Source organism: Thamnophis elegans, chromosome 1 (genome assembly GCF_009769535.1).
Source record: "Thamnophis elegans isolate rThaEle1 chromosome 1, rThaEle1.pri, whole genome shotgun sequence".
Classification (NCBI taxonomy): Eukaryota; Metazoa; Chordata; class Lepidosauria; order Squamata; family Colubridae; genus Thamnophis; species Thamnophis elegans.
Window position 1 is genome coordinate 171,713,182 of NC_045541.1, and position 22,980 is coordinate 171,736,161.

A 22,980-nucleotide genomic window follows, 5' to 3' on the forward strand; every position below is an offset into this window, starting at 1 on the left:
CAACGGAGACGAGAGATGAGTGATTGGCAGTTTTCAACCACTATGAATAAGCGCTGGAACTGGCATTCTGAGACATTTTCTTTAGAATTGGCGGGGGGGGGGATCATTCTGGTGTTTATCCCAGTTGCTGGCTGGGAGGGAAGTGGGGCAGGCAGAAGTGAAGAAACTGTTTACTTGACAAAGCATCTTCTCAGGGCTAAATTCTTCCAGTACTGACCCCATTCTGCTCGCCCACCAGGCCATTCCTGGATCTTCCTTATCACCCGTTGCCTTGAGTGTACTTGTGCATGAGAGTGAGTGTGAATTAAAGCTAAGGGAAATGCTAACAGCAGCCAACAGCTGTGTGGGTAAATGCTGTAATTAAAGCATTCATTAACTCTGGTGAAAGGGGGGGGAAGGCATCATTACCGTGGGCAGCTACAAAAGTCGCAATGATGGATGTCTTGCTCAGGGAATGGTAGCAAGGCCATAATTCAGTATTACATCCAGATGCTCCAGGGAGATTGTAGGGAGATCTTTCCTCCTGTTTAGCTTTGGGCACCTAACTGAACAATCAATTGGGAAGAAAATAACACTCATATAGGCAGGAGGGAGTCGTGGCTTTGGATCGCTCAACCCAGTTGCAATTTGGGACCATCAATCCTGGCAGAGCTTGTAGAACCCATTAGTCCTTATATAATTGGCTATTCTGCTTTGTCAGCGGGTGCTCCGGCTTCAAAATTCAATTGCAGAATTGGGCAGGCGCAAATTATGGTCGGGGTAAGTGTGCCGCCTAGTCATCTTGTTAGCAGCAGGATTGTCTTTTAATCTTGCTCTTCCATTGTAAAGAGAGAAAAAAAATGCATTCAATTTGTGACAATTTTGAAAGAGGGCCACTTCCTGACAGCTCAGTCTGAACTGAGCGATTGTTCCAATACCTGATTAAAAGGAGAGGCAAGCTGACAGATGAAAATCTTGACGTAGAACTATTTTTGGCTCCTGTATAAAACAGGAGGGAGCATGACTTGAGCAGGAGAGAGTTAGATTCAAATCCTTTTATACCAACAGAAGAGAATATTTGTCTCTCGGGGTTCAACAGTGGAGTCCTTGGTGCTCTCTGAGCTTAGTTGTTTTCCTTGCAGATGTTTCGCTGCCCAACTAGATAACATCATCAGTGCTAGGAAGGAGAGGGATTTGTTCTCTGTTTATATACAGTGTAGTGCCCACTTTCAGTGTCAGCTGGAGTGTTGTTTTCTTCTTGGAAGTTCCTTGATTGGCTAGTTCCTTGATTGGCCTTAATCCCTGCATACCTGAGTGCTGGTTGCTGGCGAGGAGGTGTTTAGGTTTTTTGGTTTCTTTCTTAGCTTTTCAATTTCTCTATTGAATGGTGTGTAAGTGTAGTTTATCTCTATGTGCCTATTGATGGCTTATTTGTCTGAATACCAAGCTTCCAGGAATAAGCTAGTGTTTTTCAACTTATCTAGGTCTAGGATACTGACAGGGCAAGCCCCTGTAAATAAACAGATTAAACCCCACTCTTGTCTAGCACAGAAGACATTGTCTAGTTGGGTAATGAAACGTCTGCAAGAAAACAACCAATCACTCCACAGATCCTTACAGTTGACCACGGAGCTCTCTTAGATATCGTGCAAGGCTGCTATGGAAATAAAAATTTATTTTGCTCTCTTAGAGCATGGTCTCCCAACCTTGGCAACCTTAAGATGTGTAGACTTCAACGTGGCTGGCTGGGGAATTCTGGGAATTGAAGTCCACACATCTTAAGGTTGCCAAGTTGGAGAACAATACAGTGAGCAGGTCTTTTGATTCACACTGCAAGGCAGCTAACCTCGGTTTGGACTCTTCCAGGTTTGCTGGACTACAGCTCCCATCTTCAAGTCATTATGGGGAAGAGAGGGAGCTTTAGTCCACAGCAGTTCTCTTGACTTCTGTGTAAAATGCCTCCCAAAACGTGGATCAAACAGCCCTCTTCCGTTTTCCGCCCTCAATCCATTATGCAGCCTTTAAAAATAAGAGTTTGGTATTTAAATGCCCATATGTGGCCTGTAGGGGACCTTAGTGATAAAACCATAACAGGCGAATTCACTTGTTTGCTAAATTGAAAACAAACAGCACACTGTTTGAACACAAGGTACAATAATGTGTACGAGCAATGTGGCACAACAATTGTTTTTTTAAAGGTAGCAATAGCAAGAATAATTTTTTAAAAAGCACAGTACTAAATACCAGGACAATCTTACAGGGCATTTTCAGACATTCATAAAACTTTCGTTCCGAAAGGCCGAGCAGGTAAGAAGAATTTTAGGTGAATAAGCATACCTGTGTGTTGTCTCGAGGTTCTATTTCCAATTTCCACAAGACTCTGTTTTCTGGACCTTTCAAAACTTTTGTCATTTTGTGCCTAACAAGTCAAGCTGTCTGCTTCACTCTTGTGAATGACTGAATATCCTGTGGGCCCTAAACACGAATAGATAGGTGAGTCTCTTGAGTATTGACATCCAAGTCTGTGGATGTCTGTAGCAGAATTTTACTCTGAGACAGTGAAACACTGAAAAACACCTACTCTGCATGCAGGAAGATGTACATTAAAAGATTTGGGGAAGAATCCTTGGGAAGGATTCTTTTTTTGAGCTGAAAGAAAGGTAAAAATCTCAGAATCAAGCTTGATTCCTCTTGAATCAAGGCATGTCATTTTCTTGGCAGCTGTCCAAAATTGTTTGCCACTGACTTCTTTTTAGTTGCTTATTTGGTGTTTTCTTTCTTTTCTTTTTTTTAAATTTTATTTTAAACACATATGCACATAAACAAAACAGAACGTAGATTAAAACAACAAAGGAACCAAAAGTTCCATCATACAGCAGTTCCATATTGGTAGGTATATACAATTGATCGTTCGCCTCCTATCTTACATTCGTGGTCCCCTTATTCTATACTTATTTATATATACTATTCCACATTTATTTGTACTTAACTGTTTATATCAGAATATCATATTACCTATATTGTACTTTGTGTTCTAACTTTTAACTACTGTCTTAATTTATCTTAACTGTATCTTATCCCCCTCTCCTAATACTTCTGTTACATCACTGTTTCAGGTTTCCTTATTTCTTATTTCTGTCCTCTAGCCATTTGTACCATTTGTTCCAAGTTAGATAATATTCTGATTCCTCCTTTCCTTGTATTTCTTTCGTCAGTTTGTCCATCTCCTCACATTATAAAATTTTTCTTATCAACCTCATCTCCCTTTGATACTAGATTGTTTTTCCAATTTTGGGCATACGTTATTTTAGCCGCAGTTATAATATGCAGGATTAGGTATTTTTTTCAACTTGCTCATCCACCTAAGATTTCTGGAGTTTCCTGTAAATTTCCCAACTGGTATTTTAGGTTTGAGCCCAAATAAATTTGGCTTTAGGTCAGCCAGAGATCTTTTAACCTCTTTTATAAGCCTTAATTGCTTAATAGCAGCTACTTCTTTTTTGCGGGGAGAGAGATCAGACAAGATCACTAAATTAGCGAAGCAAATTAATCCTTCCCTGTAAATGGCTCCTTTTGTAAGAGACGCTTACGAGTCCAGTTGCATGCTATGGTTTGTTTGGAGCGCAAGAATGTAAGTACCGCAATGGAAGGATATCGAGTTGTGTTAATCATTTCTTTCCTAAAGGGCAGCCATGTGAATCGTCTGCAGCAGAAACAACAGTCTCTTGGGCTGTCTCAGGCTAACCATTTATTATCGCACAAGGTTTTAGGTCCCACAAAAGCTGCTGTTCTTACTAGCTGCATATGCCTGCTACATGTAACCATTCCTTCTGCTCCGGTAGGTCCGATCACAAATGCTTTCATCACCCTGGCACCTGCCAACATGCTGAATCCAGACAGCAAGCCTCGCATCCCACTGCCAAAATTCAGCCGGCATCTTCACAGCACAGAGAGCATGGAGAACTCTGCCAGCGAGGGGCTGACCCTGTGTCTGGGGCTGCACCAGAAGGTAAGGGAACGAAGCAGAAGGAATTGGCGAGAGACGAATTGGCCAGCCATATGTGTGTGGGGGTGAGACATTCATCCTTTCAGCCAAAGCGGGAGCAGCCTCAGCAGATGGCTAGTCCCTGGTGTTGCGATGCGGATCTGAAACAGGCCTAGCTAAATGTTCTGGTGTCGTTCTTCATCTGGGGACAAGGGAAGGGCTGTGAGCATCACTGTGAGTTATATCCTCTTGACGGGCATTAAAGCAGTAATCAGCTGAAACTTCCCCCTCCGCCACACCTGCGTTTCTTGGGATTTGAAAGGAACCTCTTGCTCCCTGCCCTGGGAAGGATCATAAATGTTCGGAATTGAATTTGGCAGGCACGCACTTGATCGCAGGTCTGTGTTTTAGGATGAGCTGTAAATGGAAATCAGGTGGCACCGAGGAGGGAACCGTTTAATCCAGAGCCTGTGATAAATAAGTGGCGCTTTCTCACTCAGCAAACGGGGTGTCCGCAAGGAGCAAATAATTGTCTCCATGCTGGGCTTACAGGGGAATTCCCTAGAATTTATTTGACCTGCCACGGAGGGTTTCCTGGTGCTGGGCTAGATCAGAGGCAGCAAGACGGTTCTCACTTGTTCTAAATTTCATCTAAATTGGAAGTAATCAGAATAGCTCTTTAAAGCTAAGTCTCTCAACTAGCCCGGGGCTATGGAAGAGATTTTTGAGGCTTTTGTCTCTGGAAATTGCCAGCAGAGAGCTTTCCGGCAAACAGTGCCTCGTGGCAACGGCCGTTGGAGATCCCACTCTGCGCTGCTACCTCTGCTGGGCTATATGCCACCCCCTCGGGCCGCGGCCGCTCCAGCCGCCTCCAAAAGCCACCAAGGATCTTGGCGAGTCCTCCAGCAAGTTCTCCCTTCTTCAAGCTCCTAGCTCAGTCTCAATCCCACCCGGGGACAAGCCCAGCTCTGGTACATCCCATGCATGACCGCTGTCTCCACCAATGTTGGAGAATGGGGTGTTGGTTCTTACCTGATACACCCCTTCTTTAGGCAGGTGGAGACAGCGGTCATCTCCACCCTTGGATCCTAGTAACAGTCGGCATTATGGAGCTAAGGGGGGAACTTTTTTTCCCCGGAGGATTGAAAGCAGTCAACTAACGCACAGCAGTCTACTTATCTCCTTTGTCACAAAAGCGGGAGGACACTCCCGCGAGGCGATGACATCACTTTGGTAGCCTCAGTTCTATTGGTTACTGACTGAGTTAACCCATGCATGACCGCTGTCTCCACCTGCCTAAAGAGGGGGCGCATCAGGTAAGAACCAATGCCCCATTTTCCATCCAAGGGATGCTGAAATAGGATCTTTTGGATCTTCCCATAGTACAGCAGTTCTCAACCTTTGAGGGTCGAACAACCTTTTCACAGGGGTCGCCAAGGAGCCTCCCGCAGAGAGGCTGGCAAGAAGCCAGCCTGAAGGGAAGGAGCGGCTCAAATTCCCCGCGCGGCGGAAGGAGAGGTGCCAGCAGCCTGGCGGGGCTGCTGCTCCTCTCACTCTGTCTGTGTGTGTCTGTGTGTGTCTGTGTGTGTCTGTGTGTGTGTGGTGGGTGTGCCAGGTGGGGGGAAAAGTAGGAGCCAGAATGGCCAGGGGGAAAAGAGAGACGCGCGCAGCACAGTGGACGCTGGGAAAGGAAGACTCAGGAAGGAGGAGAATGGGGAGCAGCAGCAGCAGCTGGTTTGGATGCAGGGAGGGAAGAGCTCCAGTTCTCCTGTGCTGCACAGGGCTCTCCTTGCGCAGGGCTCTGAAACTCTTCCCTCTCTGCATCCAGAGATGGCAGTTCGGTTCTTTCCTGAGCCAACACGAAGGGGACGCGGCTGGCGCTGACCTGAGTCTGGCGCGTGGCTCTCCTGTGCAGCACAGCCAACTACTCACTTCTCAGTGGCGGCAGCGGAAGGAGTCGCTGTCCCCGCTGCTGTGATCCCAGCCTAGGAGGTGATTTTGCTTGCACGCGCAAGAAAGAGATGAAAGAGAAAAGGGAAGAAAAAGAGAGAGATAGCAATAGCAATAGCAGTAGACTTATATACCGCTTCATAGGGCTTTCAGCCCTCTCTAAGCGGTTTACAGAGAGTCAGCATATTGCCCCCAACAATCTGGGTCCTCATTTTACCCACCTCGGAAGGATGGAAGGCTGAGTCAACCCTGAGCCGGTGAGATTTGAACCGCTGAACTGCTGATCTAGCAGTAGCCTGCAGTGCTGCATTTAACCACTGTGCCACCTCGGCTCAGAGAGAGATAGAGAGAGAAATGAAAGAGAGCCGGAAGGAGAGAATAGGAGAGAGGGAAAATAGAGGGAAACAAATTAAAGGTAGAAGGGGGAGAGGGAGAAAGAAATGAAAGAGAGCTGAAGGGAGAGAATGAGAGAGAGGAAAAAGAGAGGGAAACAAATCAGGGGAAAGAATGGAAGAGACAAGAAAGAAAGAAAGAAAGAAAGAAAGAAAGAAAGAAAGAAAGAAAGAAAGAAAGAAAGAAAGAAAGAAAGAAAGAAAGAAAGAAGCTAGCTAGCTAACTAGCTAACTAACTAACTTCCTCAGACCTATGACGAAAGCAATGGCAAGCTAGATCTCTTGCCAAGAAAACTACAGTTTGCCAGAAGGCAAAAATTGGAAGCAAGTCTGATTTTTTTTTAAAGAAAATAACAGAGATGGCAAAAAATGCATCTGAAAATAAGATTATTTGTAATTTTGGATAACATATTGTCAAACACAAAAGACAAAAAAATCCTGTTGCTGTTAGTACAATCTTGCCAGCTTCTATCAATTTAGAGTTCACTATGAAAAGATTACAGAGAAGCAATTTCCTACAATTAATAACTTTATTTTGGATTTGCTATCAATGAGAAAGAAAGAAAAAGAAAGAGGGGAAGGGAAGAAAGAAAGGAAGAGAAAGGGAGAGGAAAAATAGAGAAAAACAGAAATGAGATGGAGGGGGAGAGAAAAGAGACAGACCCTATTCCCACAGAAAACACTGAGCCATGAAACCTGGGTAGGCATGTCTGGGGTGTGTGGGTGGGTGTCATGTGACTGGGTGGGAGTGATGTTGAGTTGGCCACACCCAGCCAGATTTTATGGCTCCCGGTGTTTTCTGTGGGAAACGGATCCAAATGGCTCTTTGAGTATTTTAAGATTGCTGACCCCTATGCTACACCATGCTTCAAGACAAAAGTTCATTTATTTGTGATTAGAAATAAATATTTCACAATATATAATTACATATTGTTTTTGTGATTAATCACTAGGCTTTAATTATGTTCAATTTATAACAATAAAAATACATCCTGCATATCAGATATTTACATTACGATTCATAACAGTAGCAAAATTACAGTTACGTAGTAGCAACGAAAATAATTTTATGGTTGGGGGGGGTCACCACAACATGAGGAACTGTATTAAAGGGTCGTGGCGTTAGGAAGGTTGAGAACCACTGCCATAGTAGGAAGGAAGAGCTCAAGAAGAAATCAGGATTTTTCCATTCTTCATTCCAAGCCACTGGAAAGCATCGTTTTCCAGTCCTGTTTCTCAGCGCTCTCTCTGTTTCTGACAGGGAGAAAAGACCAATGTAGATAGCAAAGAGCAGATACCCTATATTTATATTTAACTCTCACTTAACTGCTCTTCTGGTGGAGTTGCAAGGACTCGAGAGATTTATGGGAGGATGTCAGACGTGCCTCCTTCAAAATTCAAGAAAGGAAACCCCCCAACTCCCATTGTTTTAGAGAAAAGGTACTTTTACTGAATATGAAGTGAAAGCAACAAAAGTAAAGCAAGATCTGAGGCTAAAGGTGCGAAATTTTACATATCAAAAGTTTACCCAAATCCCTCCCCCCCCAACAACCCCAAGCTGAATGTCCAATCTCCAGCTCCCAAGGATGTCATGTGGGGTGCATTTCAGGGGCTTCATCCCTCTGGTATGTAGAGATGGTTGACCTTGACCAGACCTAAACAAGACCATTCAGCATGTGCAGAAGATGGTAAGAACAGAACTCCCTCTTCATCCCGAGATATCTCCTCCAGCACAATTCTCCTCTCAAATACCGAAACCCCCGCCCTCCCCGTTACTATGGCAGCCAATAGCAAGCAAGCGATATAGAGGCTGACAGAGGGATTTTCAAACTTGTAAAAGCCCCAGAACCTGTTAGTTAAAAACAAAACAAAAATCTCCCTTGTCAAAAGACTAAAGTACAAGGGATAGAAAATTAATTGGATCTGAGTGGGTTTGGTTTTTTGTTTTTTGGTCCTTAGCGAAACACAGCTTGAAAAACTCGGATGTGTATATTTGTTTTGTCGTTCTGTATCAACAAACGCTCCAGGCAGAGTGCAGCAAATCTGCATTCACCAATACAGAAAAATCACAACAGTGGTGGAGCTTCAGGTTTGCTTGTCCAGAATTTGAAGCGATAGCATCGACAGCCCATGGCTATGCACGAAAGCAGGGTCTCTAATGTTAAACAACAAAGTCGGCATTATCTTGATCTTGAAATCAATGCTACAGTCTTTTTGAAGAGCAGGCTTTGAAAAGGAGATGGAACAAACTACACCGTTAGCACTAAAAGGCAAAGCACAATAAGTACATATTATCTCTGATTAGGACAGCTAGAGGATCTAAAAAAACAGCCTCAACAATTCTGTAGTGGCCAATTCTCTGAAACCCCCCCCCCCCTTTTCTCTTTCATTTTTGCATCGGTCTTTAAAGTGGGTGACTCCACAGAGGAAAACTCTCTCTGCCACTGTTTTTGTAGCTTCAGAATCTATAAAGAGGGAAGAGCAATAGCAATAGTAGTTAGACTTATATACCGCTTCATAGGGCTTTCAGCCCTCTCTAAGCGGTTTACAGAGTCAGCATATTGCCCCCAACAACAATCCAGGTCCTCATTTTACCCACCTCGGAAGGATGGAAGGCTGAGTCAACCCTGAGCGGTGAGATTTGAACAGCCGAACTGCAGAACTGCAGTCAGCTGAAGTAGCCTGCAGGGCTGCATTTAACCACTGTGCCACCTCGGCTCAGATCGCTGACCAGCAAGTGCCTGGTTGCTGGGGCTCATGCCAGTGGTGAGTTCTGGATCCTCCACATGAACGCGTGCAGCGCATGTGTCTTACCATCCAGCAGTGCCTCCGCAACGCTCCAGCTGCTCGGCGGAGTGTCAAGCAGGTGCTGTACGCGGTATGCGTGGAAGTGCCAAAGGGTTTAAAGACAGGTAAGGAGTGCAGGTGGGCCATCCGGAGCACTGTACCAGAACAGTACCCGGTGCTCCGGGCAGGCTCCGATACGCCCATACCGGGTCGTACAACCTGCAACCCACCACTGGCCCATTCCCCTCTTGAGGACTTCATAGAAGCCTCTAGCTGGCTGCTGTGAGATTCCTAATGCCAGATTATAGGAGTTTGTGACATCCTATAATATCTCTTTTGTCACAGTGCGCACAGTGTGACTACTTTTAGGAGGCAACCCAGGAGCAAAATACAGGACACAGAGGTTTGTCTTACAAACAGTGGTTTATATACAAGGACTTTAAATACAAGGCATACAGGATATACATACATACATACATGTGTTATACCAGGCACAGCTAGGCTATCAATCAATCTCCAGCTCTAAAAGGAGAACTACTATGGAGATAGAACACCACTAGGAGAGATACACAAGGAGAGAGATACATGAGGAGAGATAACACAAGGAAAGAGAGATGCGCCCTCTCATGGCCTCCTTTATATAGATAGCTTCTTAAAGTGGCAATAACCCCTGTAAACTCATTTGTGATTTAGGAGCCAAGGTGGCGCAGTGGTTAAATGCAGCACTGCAGGCTACTGCTAGATCAGCAGGTCAGCAGTTCAAATCTCACCGGCTCAGGGTTGACTCAGCCTTCCATCCTTCCGAGGTGGGTAAAATGAGGACCCAGATTGTTGGGGGCAATATGCTGACTCTCTGTAAACCGCTTAGAGAGGCCTGAAAGGCCTATGAAGCGGTATATAAGTCCACTGCTATTGCTATTGCTATTTCATCATCTTAAGTTACAGCCTTACATTGGCTGGTCAGCTTTAAATCCCCATTACCCTGACATCTTTCTTTGGAACTGCTGCTCTGTGCTGTGGCCTTTGGTGAAATCTGCCCAGTAGGAAGCAGTGGAATAGATTTCTTCCTCTTGAGCCTGAGGATGAAGGAGGAAAGAGCCACCACGAAGAGGGGATAGTCCATCCTTCTTTGTCTAGATCTACTCAATACCACTCCCTGCAAAGGCCTCTTGTCCATCCATCTGCCTTTCTCCCCCTTCAAGGGAATTTCCATCTGATCTCTCTTCTATCTGTCTCTTGCCCTCCCCCACCCCCATGTGATTGATGGAGCCAACTCTCATGGGTGAGAGTGGAGGACACAAGGACTCTAAAGCCAGTTTGAAGCATTAACTTAAGGACACGCAGTTGTTTGGGCTGGAAATCAAAAAGGTGCACACTGTACCTCTCGGGTTGTTCCTGGGGTCTCCTGGTGCCACATAATCCCAGGAAAAAAATAGTACATTTGAATAAAGCAGATGCCCATAGGATGGAAGAAGGTTGCGTTACAGTGGGCATTGGTACGTCCGTAACTCAAATGTGCATTTTCCTCGGTTCACATGCATTGATTTGTTTGTTTGTTTGTTTATCAAATTTATTGGCAGCCCGTCTTACCACATGGCTATAGTGTCTATGGAGATTCTCAGTCATCCAGGTCATGCAGACAATACAGACTCATCCCCAAAAGCCTACCCTTGTCTTCAACAGTGAAGGGACACTGGGCAGAATGTCGACTCATAAAGTTGCCATGGTGAAGAAAGGGGTGTGTGCATTCCACGCATACCTTTGGCTAGAGTCGTATCTCAGATAACCCCAGCAGGCTTGTGATGGGTGCCCCTCATTGGTGAATGTGATTTATGACACAGACTGAGGGGGTGGGGGAGGAACAGGGATAAAGTTCAGCCATGATTCAAATGAGGCTTAGATCTGACTGCAAAGTGGTATTGCTGAAATGGTGCTCCTAATAAATGACTGGATTTCTTTTGAAACTTGGCTTGAGGCTAATTAATTAATTAGGGCATCTTTCCGAAACCTGACATAGAAAACACCCTGCAGCCAAAAAGCCTCCGCACCCATTTGCACTACTCAGGTGACCCCGAAAACACAGATAAACCTCCAAGTGGCCTCAGCAACTCTCCAAAAGGATGAAAATGACCAGCTGTCTGCAAGGAGTATCGATCCTTCCGTTCCCCACCATCCAGTCAGAGCTGAAGAAGCTTCTTGAGAAGTGAAACATCTTCAAAAGAAAAACAAGAAAGTCCAGTTGCCTCCTGAAAAAGCACCTTTGGGACATGACTATAGTACACGTTTAGCAAAAGAAGCACCTCCTGTTTTAAAGGCTGCTGACAGATGACTCTGGAGCTTCTCAGTCATCCGGACCATGGCTGTCCCAAAAGCGCTTTTTCAAAAGGCAACTGGACTTTGTTTTTCTCTTGAAGACGTTTCGCTTCTCATCCAAGAAGCTTCTTCAGCTGGGACGGAATGGTGGAAAATGGAAGGATTTATATTCCTGGCAGTCATCAAGCCGCAACTGCTGACAGATGTGGCAAGCCTCTGTATGTCAGCTTCAAAGTTAGATGAATAAAAACCTTCACTTTGAGGCTTTACGTATGTGGGTCATCATAGCAAAGAGACCCCTAAAAGAGGTTGAAAAAGGATTTCTCTTCAGTCTTGATCTTGGCGTACAGGAGGGCTTTGGGGAAGAGGGAAAATCCCTTGGCTGCCAAGATCTTTAGCAACTACCTCAAGTGTTTCTCAACCTTGGAAACGTTAAGATGTGTCCATGTGTGTACTGGGAGTTGAAGTCCTCCCATCCTAAGGTTGCCAAGGTTAAGAGAAAAAATATGCACTGGCTCAGTTAAGAGCAGATTTCATTATGGCAGAAGGTAGACCGGAAGCAGCCAATCCTTTACCCAAAGGTGCTTTTTCCAAAAGACAACAGGACTTCCTTGGGTTTTTTTCTCCCTTGAAGATGTTTCGCTTCTCCTCCAAGAAGCTTCTTCAGCTCTGACTGGATGGTGGGGAATGAAAGGATTGATACTCCTTGCAGACAGCTGGTCATTTGCATCCTTTTAGAGAGTCGCTGAGGCCACTTGGAGGTTTATCTGTGTCCTCGGGGTCACCTGAGTAGTGCAAATGGGTGTGGAGGCTTCTTGGCTGCAGGATGCTTTCTGCCCTGGGTCCCTTCACTGAAGACAAGGGTTGGCTGTTGGGGATGAATCTGTATTGTCTGCATGACCTCGATGACTGAGAATCTCCATAGCCATGTACGAGACGTTTTCAAGGAGAAGGAAAAAAAAAAAACTAAAAAAATCCTGTTGCCTTTTGGGAAGAAACACCTTTGGGACAACCATGAGCTGGATAGTTGAGAATCTCCACAGACAGTCAAGTCTTTCGCACATCATCCAGGTGCTTTCTCAACACCCAGTCCCAGGTGGCATCTGCGTGGCTCTTTCGGGGCCCATCAACCATCTCCAGAGCAGACTTAGATGCCAGTTGTGGCAATCAAGTGGCCTTCCAACCTGGAGAAGTTTAGGATGGCCCTTTATACCAGTGGTCACCAACTGGTGGTCCGTGAGAAAATTTGGGTGGTCCGCAGAGAAATCTTGGCATTTTTGCATTTTTTTTATATTGCACTAAATCAGGAATCCTCAAACTACAGCCCCTGGGTCGAATACGGCCCGTCGAAGCAATTACTTCCGTTTGCTGACGGGATGGGGTCCTTCAGGCACTTAGCTTGGCTTCCTGTTTAGTAGCTTCAGCACTTCCCTCCTTCCCTGGGAATCCAGGCGCTTCAGTGAGCGGTGCGCAAAACTTTGGGCAGGCTCCTCGAAAGACAGAGTTTTCAGGGGGCCGATCTAGCGCCCGGGCTGGCTACAAGAGAAACATTCATTCTTGGCCATATTTGAGATTCCTAGTTGCAATGGACAGCAAACTTAGGGTTGACCCCGGGCGCTTCTCTCCGCTAACAGGCAGCCAAGCTGAATGCCTGAAGGACCCCATCCCATCACGGGATTTAAAATTATGAATTTAGTGATCCCTGGTGTGCGAAAGGTTGGTGACCCCTGCTTTACACCATCTATATGTCCCAGGTCCTGAATGCACGAGACTTTCTGATTTTTCCAATCAAGAGAATCTCAGAGAGAGGCGTGACCTCAAAACCCCCAGATTGCCTGGGGCTCCCAAAGAGGCCATTGTGCTGCCACCCCCCATCTGCTCTGTGCTCAAGCCCGATATTAAAAATCTGTTCTTTTCCAAAATGTGAGGACTTCCCCCTCCCCTTTCTAGCCTTCCCTCTGCATTCATAAGTGATAGCTCCTAATTTAATAATGCTCCTCACACACCAGATCTGATGCCACCGATACGATGTTTTAAGAAAGAAAAAGAGACTGTTTCGGGGGTTGGGGACCGAAAGTTAGGGTTAATAGAGCATTTTATAGAAGAAAGTACGTTCCTTGCAGCCAAGGACAGCGGCAGCCGGTGTATTTTCAATATCGAGAGGCATAGGACTGACAGAAAGCACTGGGCAATCCCCCTCCGGCAGTCCTTGGGTTACTGCGCTATCCTTCAGCTCCCGTCATCCCCAGCCCACAGAGCTGGGGATGATGGGAACTGAATCCAGCCCATTGTTTCAGGAGAGAACCAGGGAGACAAAAGGCTGGCTTAAACTAGAGGATTATATATTGAATTACTGCAGCCTATAAATAAGTTTATGAATAAATGTATGTATTATTATGATTTATTTATGGTACAATTATGCATGGTGCGGGAAGAAGTAGAAGTAGGTAGGGTTCTCTGTGGGTTTTTTATTTCCCTCCCCCTCTCTCGTATAACTAGAATCGGAGGGAAGGGGGAGATCGTAAAATCAAATCCATGGATTGTAGGTTAGGGAAGAGACGAAAGAGCCCTTTGTCGTTGCACAAACGGCAATTAATTTGTGAGACTCGTTGCCTTGAGACGCTAGGTAGACATCTTTGAAAGAGGATTAGCGTGTCCCCTGGGAGGTGGCGAAGTCGGCTAGGCAATCTCTGTTGTGAGGGCAAGGGAGAATTGTAACAAACAGGCTGAAGGTTCAGCCTGCAGAGTCAGGCAGGTAGCTAAACTCCCGGGATACTGGAGCCTCTAAAACAGAGGTGGGTTCCTACCAGTTCGCACCTATTCGGTAGAACTGGTTCGTCAAATCTACCGGTTAGAAGAGGTTTCACCAGTGGACCCGGAAAGCAGGCCACACCTACAGAAGAGGTTCCAAAATTTTTTGAAACCCACCACTGTCTAAAACTAAATGGATGAGCATCCAATGGATGAGCTGCCTCCCCTCCCAGGAAAAAGGAGAAGACCCCCTACCCAGAAGTAGATGAACAAACAACATTCATACTAATTTCCATCACATAAACAGGTATTTAAAGGCCAGTGTTCTGACTAATGAGCACAAGTCAAAGCGCACTGATGCTGTCTCCTCAAATGGTGATGAAATGTTTGCAACCAAATTGCCAAACTCGGAGCTCAAACCGACAACCTAAGACCCTTTTCACTACGAGCAATTAAGACTTGTGAACTTCAACTCCCAGAATTGCCCAGCCAAATCTTAAAGTTGCCACGGTTCACTATCCCTGGCCTAACTCCTATAACAATCGTGTGAAGATAAAAGTTCATAGATGACTCAAATCTCTTTCAAGGCTAGGCTGATGAATTACATCACATACAGTTGTGCAGCAGCTGCCAAAAAGCCATAAACAGCTGCATAAACAGAGGGATAGAATCAAGATCACGTGAAGTGTTGATACCACTTTATAATGCCTTGGTAAGGCCACGCTTGGAATACTGCATTCAGTTTTGGTCGCCACAATGTAGAAAAGATGTGGAGACTCTAGAAAGAGTGCAGAGAAGAGCAACAAAGGTGATTAGGAGACTGGAGACTAAAACATATGAAGAACGGTTGCAGGAACTGGGTATGTCTAGTTTAATGAAAAGAAGGACTAGGGGAGACATGATAGCAGTCTTCCAATATCTCAGGGGTTGCCACAAAGAAGAGGGAGTCAAGCTATTCTCCAAAGCACCTGAGGGTAGAACAAGAAGCAATGGGTGGAAACTAATCAAGGAGAGAAGCAACTTAGAACAAAGGAGAAATGTCCTGACAGTGAGAACAATTAATCAGTGGAACAGCTTGCCTCCAGAAGTTGTGAATGCCCCAACACTGGAAGTCTTTAAGATGTTGGATAGCCATTTGTCTGAAGTGGTGTAGGGTTTCCTGCCTAAGCTTCCTGCTTCCTAGTTGGACTAGAAGATCTCCAGGGTCCCTTCCTACTCTGTTATTCTATTCAAGTTACCAACCGACCACATTTATTAAACAACCAAGTAGGGAGGACTCAGAAATGGTCCATTGCTTTTTAAAAACAAATAAATAAATCATAGCAAGCTAAATGGAACAAGAATTACAACACCTTACCAGACAAACTTGCAAGGGCCTTCCACAGCATTTGCCGGACAAGCAAAGATGCATTTGTCACCAGCAAAAAGGACGTGGTTCAAGGGGTACAAAAGCATTTTTTAAAAGGAAATATAGGCATTTTTAAAATTGCACATCCAACTCAAAGTTTCTTGGGCACAACTTAATTAATTTATGAATGTTACTATTGTTGTGCAGTACTTTTTGTACCTCAGCATAAGGCTGAGTCATGAGGGGTGTCGTCTGAGGTATGCATTGAGGTGTGTAATGTGGATCCAGGAGGGGCATGTTTCACTTTATGGCTTCATCATAAATCTCTCTCAGCAAGAGGCAAGGAGAGGCCAGATAAGGGTGGGTTTCTTGCCCACTGGGGTCAATACAGGTAGTCCTTGACTTATGACTACCACTGGGACCAGAAATTCTGTTGTTAAGTGAGTCAGGTCTGCTTTTACAACCTTTCTGCCACAATCGTTGAGTGAATCAGGCAGTCATTAAGTGAATCCTGCTTCCTTCATTGATTTTGCTTGTGGAAAGCCAGCTGGGAGGATCGGAAATGGTGAACTCATGATCCCTGGACGCTGCAATCATTGTAAATACATGCCCGTTGCCGAGCACCTGAATTTTGATCATGTGACCGTGGGTTGCTGTGATGGTCATAAGTGCGAGGACTGTCTTAAACCACTTTTTTTCTCAGTGCCAGTTTAACTTCGAGCAATTGCGAAACAAATGGCTAACTATGGCTCTCTGTAAATTCCCAACCATGTATCAATCGAACCCTTTTGCAAGGCAATCCTGAGATTGAGTCCTTTGGCATGGGGATCAATCCGAATAGAGCTGGGAGGAACCTTGGAGGCCTTCTAGTCCATCCCCCTGCTCAAGCAGGAGATCCTGTACCATTATCAGACAAGTGGCTGTCCAGTCTCTTCTTAAAAACCTCCAGTGAAGAAGCACCCACAACTTCTGAAGGCAACTTCTGTTCCGCTGGTTAATTGTCCCCCCTGTTAGGAAGTTTCGCCTTAGTTCCAGCTTGCTTCTCTCCTTGATTAGCTTCCATCCATTGTTTCTTGTCCTGCCCTCTTTGGTGCTTTGGTAAATAAATTGACCTCCCTCCTCTTTGTGGCGGCCGCTCAAATACTGGAACACTGCTATCATGTCCCCCCTAGTCCTTTTCTCTAGACTAGCCAAATCCTGCAGCCGTTCTTCCTATGTTTTACGAAGCCTTTAATCATCTTAATTGTTGCTCTTTGCACTTTTTTTTTAAAACCAAAGCCTCAACATCTTCTTTGTAATCTGGTGACCAAAACTGGATGCAGTATTCTAGGTGTGGTCTTAAAGTAAGCCTTAATAAAGAGGTGCTAATACTTCATGTGATTTTGATCCTATACCTCTGTTTATATAACCCAGGATTGTACTCGCTTTTTTGGCTGCAGATAATGGAAAGAATAGAATAGAATAGAATAGAATAGAATTCTTTTTTTTTTTAAACAAAGTTTTTTTTTGTTTGTTACATATTTTAACTTCTTTTACAAAGTGTCGGTTTTCCCCTTTTACATCTTCTCTTATGCGTAGTTCATTTTACATCATATTTCCATTTCAAATTTCAGCCTTCTTCTTTTCTTTCCACATTTTCCAATTTAACTTTAATTTCTTCTTAATATATAAACAGTATCATTATTTGCCCCTCCAAGTTAATCAAATCTTAACATTTCATTTCCATCGATTATTCTGTTCTACTATCGATAACATATATCAGCGATGGCGAAGCTTTTTTGGCTTGTGTGCTATTAAGGGGGGGGAGCGCAGGGGAGTCATGCGTGGGCGTGCCGCACCCATAATGCAATGCGTGACCTCCCCAATGCGCATGCGCGCATGAGAGGCGCGACCCCCCATTTTTGCATGCTTTTTTGCCCTCCCCAGGCTCCAGAGGCTTTATAGGGGCCTGAGGGAAGAGGCTTCAGGGACCTGAGGGAAGCCTCCTGAAGGTCCCTGAAGCCTCTGGAGGGCTTAAACCAACCCTGCAAGCAAACTGGAAGTCTGTTCCTGAACTTCCGGTTTGCCTGTAGGGCTGGTTTTTTGCGCTCCAGAGGCTTTAGGGAAGCTCCTGAAGCCCCTCCGTGTGTGTGTGTGTGTGTGTGTGTTTGTGTGTGTTTGTGAGGTGGCTCTTTTCGCCCTCCCCAGGCTCCTATAAAGCCTCTGGAGCCTGGGGAGGGCGAAAAATGGCTTTAAAAAAGGGTGAACTCAGCTGGCCAGCTGACAGGGCAATGCCTCGCGTGCCACAGGTTAACCATCCCGGACATATATCCTCAAATTTAATTTTGTATAGTAAACATTTCACTTGGTTAATTATCCACAATTTATAGTATTAATCTGCTTCCCTCACGTCATATTAGCTATATACCATTGGCAATATTACCGTATTTCATTCTATGAATAGAATAGAATTCTTTGTTGGCCAAGTGTGATTGGATTCCCCCCCCCCCCCCCTTCAAGGAATTTGTCTTCGGTGCCTAAGGTCTCCCGTGTACATAAAAGATACAAGTAGTCATCATGATCACAGTCATCATAAATACATTCATCATGGATCACGAAAAGGTTTTGAAAAAACAGGGAGTGGGGGGGGGGGACTCTACCTGCTTGTTTTTGTCCATAAAGTGTTGATTGCTGCGAAGTTGCTCATTCTCCCCCCCCCCCCCATGGCTCATAAGAGAGATGGGGGGAGGGAGAGAGAGAGAGAGAGTCCTCGGTGGCGTTCTGTCTTCATCTCGGAAGACACAGCAATAATACCAATTGCTAGGCCTTCTAAGGGGGGGTGGAGGTGGGGGGGGGTGTTGTGGCTGGAGGGCCCGATTGCTTCTGCAGATCCCAGGAGCCGGCCTGCCAGAGATAAAGATCGGCTGTCTCCTTTTATCAGCGCCATGTCGGCTCCCAAACTAGAACGGCAGCAGCTCTCAAGGTTGCGTGTCTGGAGTTCCTGATGAATTGCTGTCGTTCATTGGGGTGCAAAGGGGGGTGGGGGTGGGAATGGGGGGGTGTCCTTCTCTCCTTCTCAGGGATGTCGACTTTCTTTGGTCTCAAATACTGCAAATATGGAAGGCGGCTTGAAGGGCAGCCTCTTTCCTTCTGGACCCCTCCTTCTTCCCACTTGCAGTGGAGGAGAATTCAAACTATCCGCAATCTGGACAATACAAGGTTGTCCTTGACTTAACAACGGTTCACTTAGTGACCGTTTGACGTTACAGGGGCATTCAGGGGAAAAAAGCGACTTATGGCTCTTTAGAGGCGACATTCCCATGGTCACCTGTATCAAAATTGAAACGCTTAGCAGTGGACTCATATTTATGACGGCTGCAGTATCCCGGGGTCCTGTGATCCCCTTTTGCCACTTTCTGACTAGCAGACCCCCATGGGGGAAGCCAGATTCACTTAACGGCTGTGTTACTGACTTAGCATCTGCAGTGGTTCATTTAACAGCTGCGGCTAGAAAATGAGGTCGTAAAATGAGGCAAAAACTTGCTTAGCTGACGTCTCACTCAGCAACAGAAATTTTGGGCTCAGTTGCGGTCGTAATATCGAGGACTACCTGTAGCTGTTTGGGTTTAGCAGCAGGAAAAGTCTTCCAAAGTCTTAAGGAAGAGCCTTGGCTTGCTGGATCAGATCCCACCCAACTCATGATTTCCCCTTTCTTTGTCAATCTGTCTGAGGTTATATAATAAAGGCTGTGCTGGTGGTGTGGTCTTTTCAGCAGAAATGTCATTATCGGGTAAAATAACATCACCATTTGAAACAACCCCCCCCCCCCTCTCCTTCACACTAATCTTCCCCCAGTGTGAGACATCGGCAAGAAAACAACTAAGCTCAGAAGGTACCAGGAACCCAATAGTTCAGCCCTGAATGTCTATGGAGATCCTCAGTCATCTGGGTCATGGTTGCCCCAAAGGTGCTTTTTCAAGAGGCAACTGGACTGTCTGATTTTTCTTTGAAGACGTTTCACTTCTCATCCAAGAAGCTTCTTCAGCTCTAACTGGATGGTCCTTGCCTTCCCCCCAATCCAGTCAGAACTGAAGAAGCTTCTTGGATGAGAAGCAAAACGTCTCCAAAGAAAAAACAGAAAGTCCAGTTGCCTCTTGAAAAAAGCACCTATTAATTGGCCAGTTCAGCCCTGAGCTAAAGATCTTCCATTCTGTTGTTTTGGGTTGGCCATACAGATTACCATTGAGGTCAAAATATCTGTGGCTAAGCAATACAGCTGTGAGGTGAGCCCTATTTTACAACCTTTCTTGCCACAGCTAAAGGTTAAGCGAATCACTGCGGTTAGTAACCCGGGTTGTTAAGTGAATCTGGCTTTGCTTGTCAGAAGGTTGTGAAAAGGGGATCACATGACCCCAGGACACGGCAACCGTCATAAATTTGAGTCAGATGCCAAGCGTCTGAATTTCAATCATGTGACTATGGGGATGCTGCAATGATCAAGCATGATTGCCCCGTGCTGGGTAAGAGGAAAGAAAAGGGATTTTTTTGTTGTTCTAGCAGTGCTGCTGTTGGCATTCTGGTAGGCATTGGTCAAAATCTGGGGAGGTTGGTCAGGGTTGTTAAAAGCTACCCTTAGTCTGGTCTCAATGGAGGGAGAATGTTTGTAGCTCAGGGTTGAAATGAAGGGTCCTTGGTGCTCTCTGAGCTTGCTCGTTGTCTTGCAAACGTTTCATTACCCTAGCAATAGCAAAAGAGTAGAATAAAGTAGAGTAGAATAGAATAGATGATAATAGCCGTTATATATTACTTCACCGTGCTTTATAGCCCTCTCTAAGCGGCTTACAGAGTCAGCCTACTTCCCCCAACAATCTGTGTCCTCATTTTACCCACCTCGGAAGGATGGAAGGCTGAGTCAACCTTGAGCCTGGCTTGATTCGAACTGCCAAATTGCAGGCAGCTGGCAGTCAACAGAATTAGCCTGCAGCACTGCTCTTTAACCACTGCACCATGGCTCTTAGCGTGATGTTATCTAGTTGGTTCCACCACAAAACCGCGTTCGACTAAAGCCCACTCGACGAAACCGCGTAGCTGACGTCATCACAGCGCGACGAAAAAAGCACGCTGTGAACGCTAAAGCTAAAATTAACCCCTAAACCTAATCCCCCTAAACCTAACCCTTAACGCTAACCCTAACCCTTAACCTAACCCTAAACCTAAACCTAACCCTTACCTTAACTTGAATCGGCTTGCTTTCAAAGCGCTTTTTAAAGCGCCCTTTTTTCTCCGCGGTCGCTGTTGTCGCGCTGTTGATGACATCAGCAACGCGGTTTAATCGGGCACGCTTTAGTGGAGCGCGGTTTTGTCGTGCCACGACCTAGTTAGGATAATGAAATATTTATAAGGGAAAAAAGCAAGCTCAGAGAGCACCAAGGACCCTCTCATTAGCCTGGTCTGTTTTGTCCAGTCCCACTTACCCTGTGAGCTCATTCTGAAGAAGGCCTTCTTGGTAAAAACCCATCTGTGACTTTTTCTCCTGGCTAATCTTTCTTTCCTTTCCCGAATTCTAAACCCAGCCGTCCATTAAGAGATGATCCATTCCTTAGTTTCACCGTTTTGTCAAGAGCTACTTAGAGATCACTTGTTCCTTTCACCAGGCTTCATTGTAAAACAAGTGTGCAGCTTTGACTTAAGGCTCCCTTCAGCACCACTCAGTTGAAGTATCTCTAAGGAGGCTTAACCCTTTGGTGCCTCTCTTCTTCTTTTCATGTCTTCCACAGGGCTCGGGAGAGAGTTACCTGGAGAGAACAGAGCGCTTATATCTGCAGATGTGCTCAACGAGAGAAAAGGTGAGGCACCCGGGCACCCACCTTCCTGCCTGCAATCCCACAGAAGTGTCGGGACCCAGGATAGTTAGTCCAAACCTGGTGTGCAATGCAAGTAGTCCTCAATTTATGACCAGTCGCTTAGCAACTTGTCAAAGGTCCCACGGACCTCCCCGGGAACAGTTACAACAGAACTGGATCATGCACATCACAGAAGTCACATGACTGTATGGCACGCACTCGACAATCAGCTGTTCGCAGCGTCCTGCGACCGCATGTCCACATTTCGTGGTGTTTTTTTGCTGAAAATCGGCATTTCTGTCTTCCTGTTGGCAGAAACTTAGTCCTGCAGGATTCATTTAATGACCGCCATACAACGATTGCAACATTGGGTCAGTCATTGGGACCAACCTGATTTACGACCGTAACGGGCAGGCTCCATTACAGTCGTCAGTTGAGGACTACTTGTATCTGTGTCACAAAAGAGCACTCAAGTACATTGGGAAAAGTCATTCGTCTTAACCTACGCTTTAGCCTTAGCAGGTGGCTGCAGAATTCCCTCACCTGTTTTGTTGCCCTTACAGATCCCAAAACTCCTGAGGCGAGAAAAGCCGTAAAATGGCATAAATTCACTTAAGAAATTTCTCATTTAGCAACATAAAGTTTGGGCTCAATTGTGGTTGTAAGTTGTTTATACTACCTGTATAAACAGTTGCTTTCTCTTCCCTCGACCACACAAGAGAAGGCTTTTTTTTTTTTACCATTAAAAGTCTGGTGATTTTCTTGGCCTTAAAATAGCAAAATCGACCCAATTCTTCCAGATCTTAATCGTACCGCTGATAAGTCATTCCTTTTCCATCTCATTCACTTTTAAGATGGATGGACTTCGAAGCCCAGAATCTCCCAGAATTTTGAGAATTGAAGTCCACCCGTCTTAAAGTTGCTGAGAGGCAGAAGGACCCAAGATAGGTGGGTAGGCTGGTCCCTTATGCCCCCTTTCGAGATTCTTATCATGGTTTGTTCTCTTGTCATAGAATTTGATGGACGACCAAGAGCAACTGAAAATCCAGGTGACAGAACTGGAGGAGGAAGTCAACACCCTGATGAAGATCAACAAGAGTCTTTTCGACTTCTCCAGCTCTATCATCACCTCCACCAAATAGAGCAGCTTCTGAAGCCTGGTTAGAGATGGAAGGAGAGACAAGCCAGTCGGGGTTCATGTTGGACACAGCCATTTCCTCCATGACAACGCTTGATGGGAACTTATACGGTTGCAGAGATACCCTCTCATAACCATGTCTAACTGCAGGGCTGGACATGGAAGTCTGTAGCATCTAGATGTTCTGGGAGGAGCCCTACCCCCCCCCCCCCCCCAAAAAAAAATCTAACAGCAGACAGTATGGAAGGAGAATAGCCCAGCTAGGGGAAAGAGATGAGCCCTTTTCTTTTACAGTGCAACTTCCTTACATCCTACAAGATCCTACAAGAGCCGAGGTGGCGCAGTGGTTAAATGCAGCACTGCAGGCTACTTCAGCTGACTGCAGTTCTGCAGTTCAGCTGTTCAAATCTCACCGGCTCAGGGTTGACTCAGCCTTCCATCCTTCCGAGGTGGGTAAAATGAGGACCCGGATTGTTGTTGGGGGCAATATGCTGACTCTGTAAACCGCTTAGAGA

General features: G+C 45.5%; 1 protein-coding gene across 1 annotated transcript in view; it reads left to right on the top strand.

The window, feature by feature from the left end:
* Window positions 1-22,677, top strand: part of WDR18 (WD repeat domain 18) — an 84,836-nt gene extending 62,159 nt beyond the window's left edge. Inside the window, exons 8-10 of the mRNA XM_032213133.1 lie at window positions 3,822-3,988; window positions 21,262-21,330; window positions 22,341-22,677. Coding sequence (XP_032069024.1) covers window positions 3,822-3,988; window positions 21,262-21,330; window positions 22,341-22,469 — 365 coding nt within the window. The 3' untranslated portion in view covers window positions 22,470-22,677. The remainder of the gene's footprint in view (window positions 1-3,821; window positions 3,989-21,261; window positions 21,331-22,340) is intronic.
* Window positions 22,678-22,980: the final 303 nt, after the last annotated feature.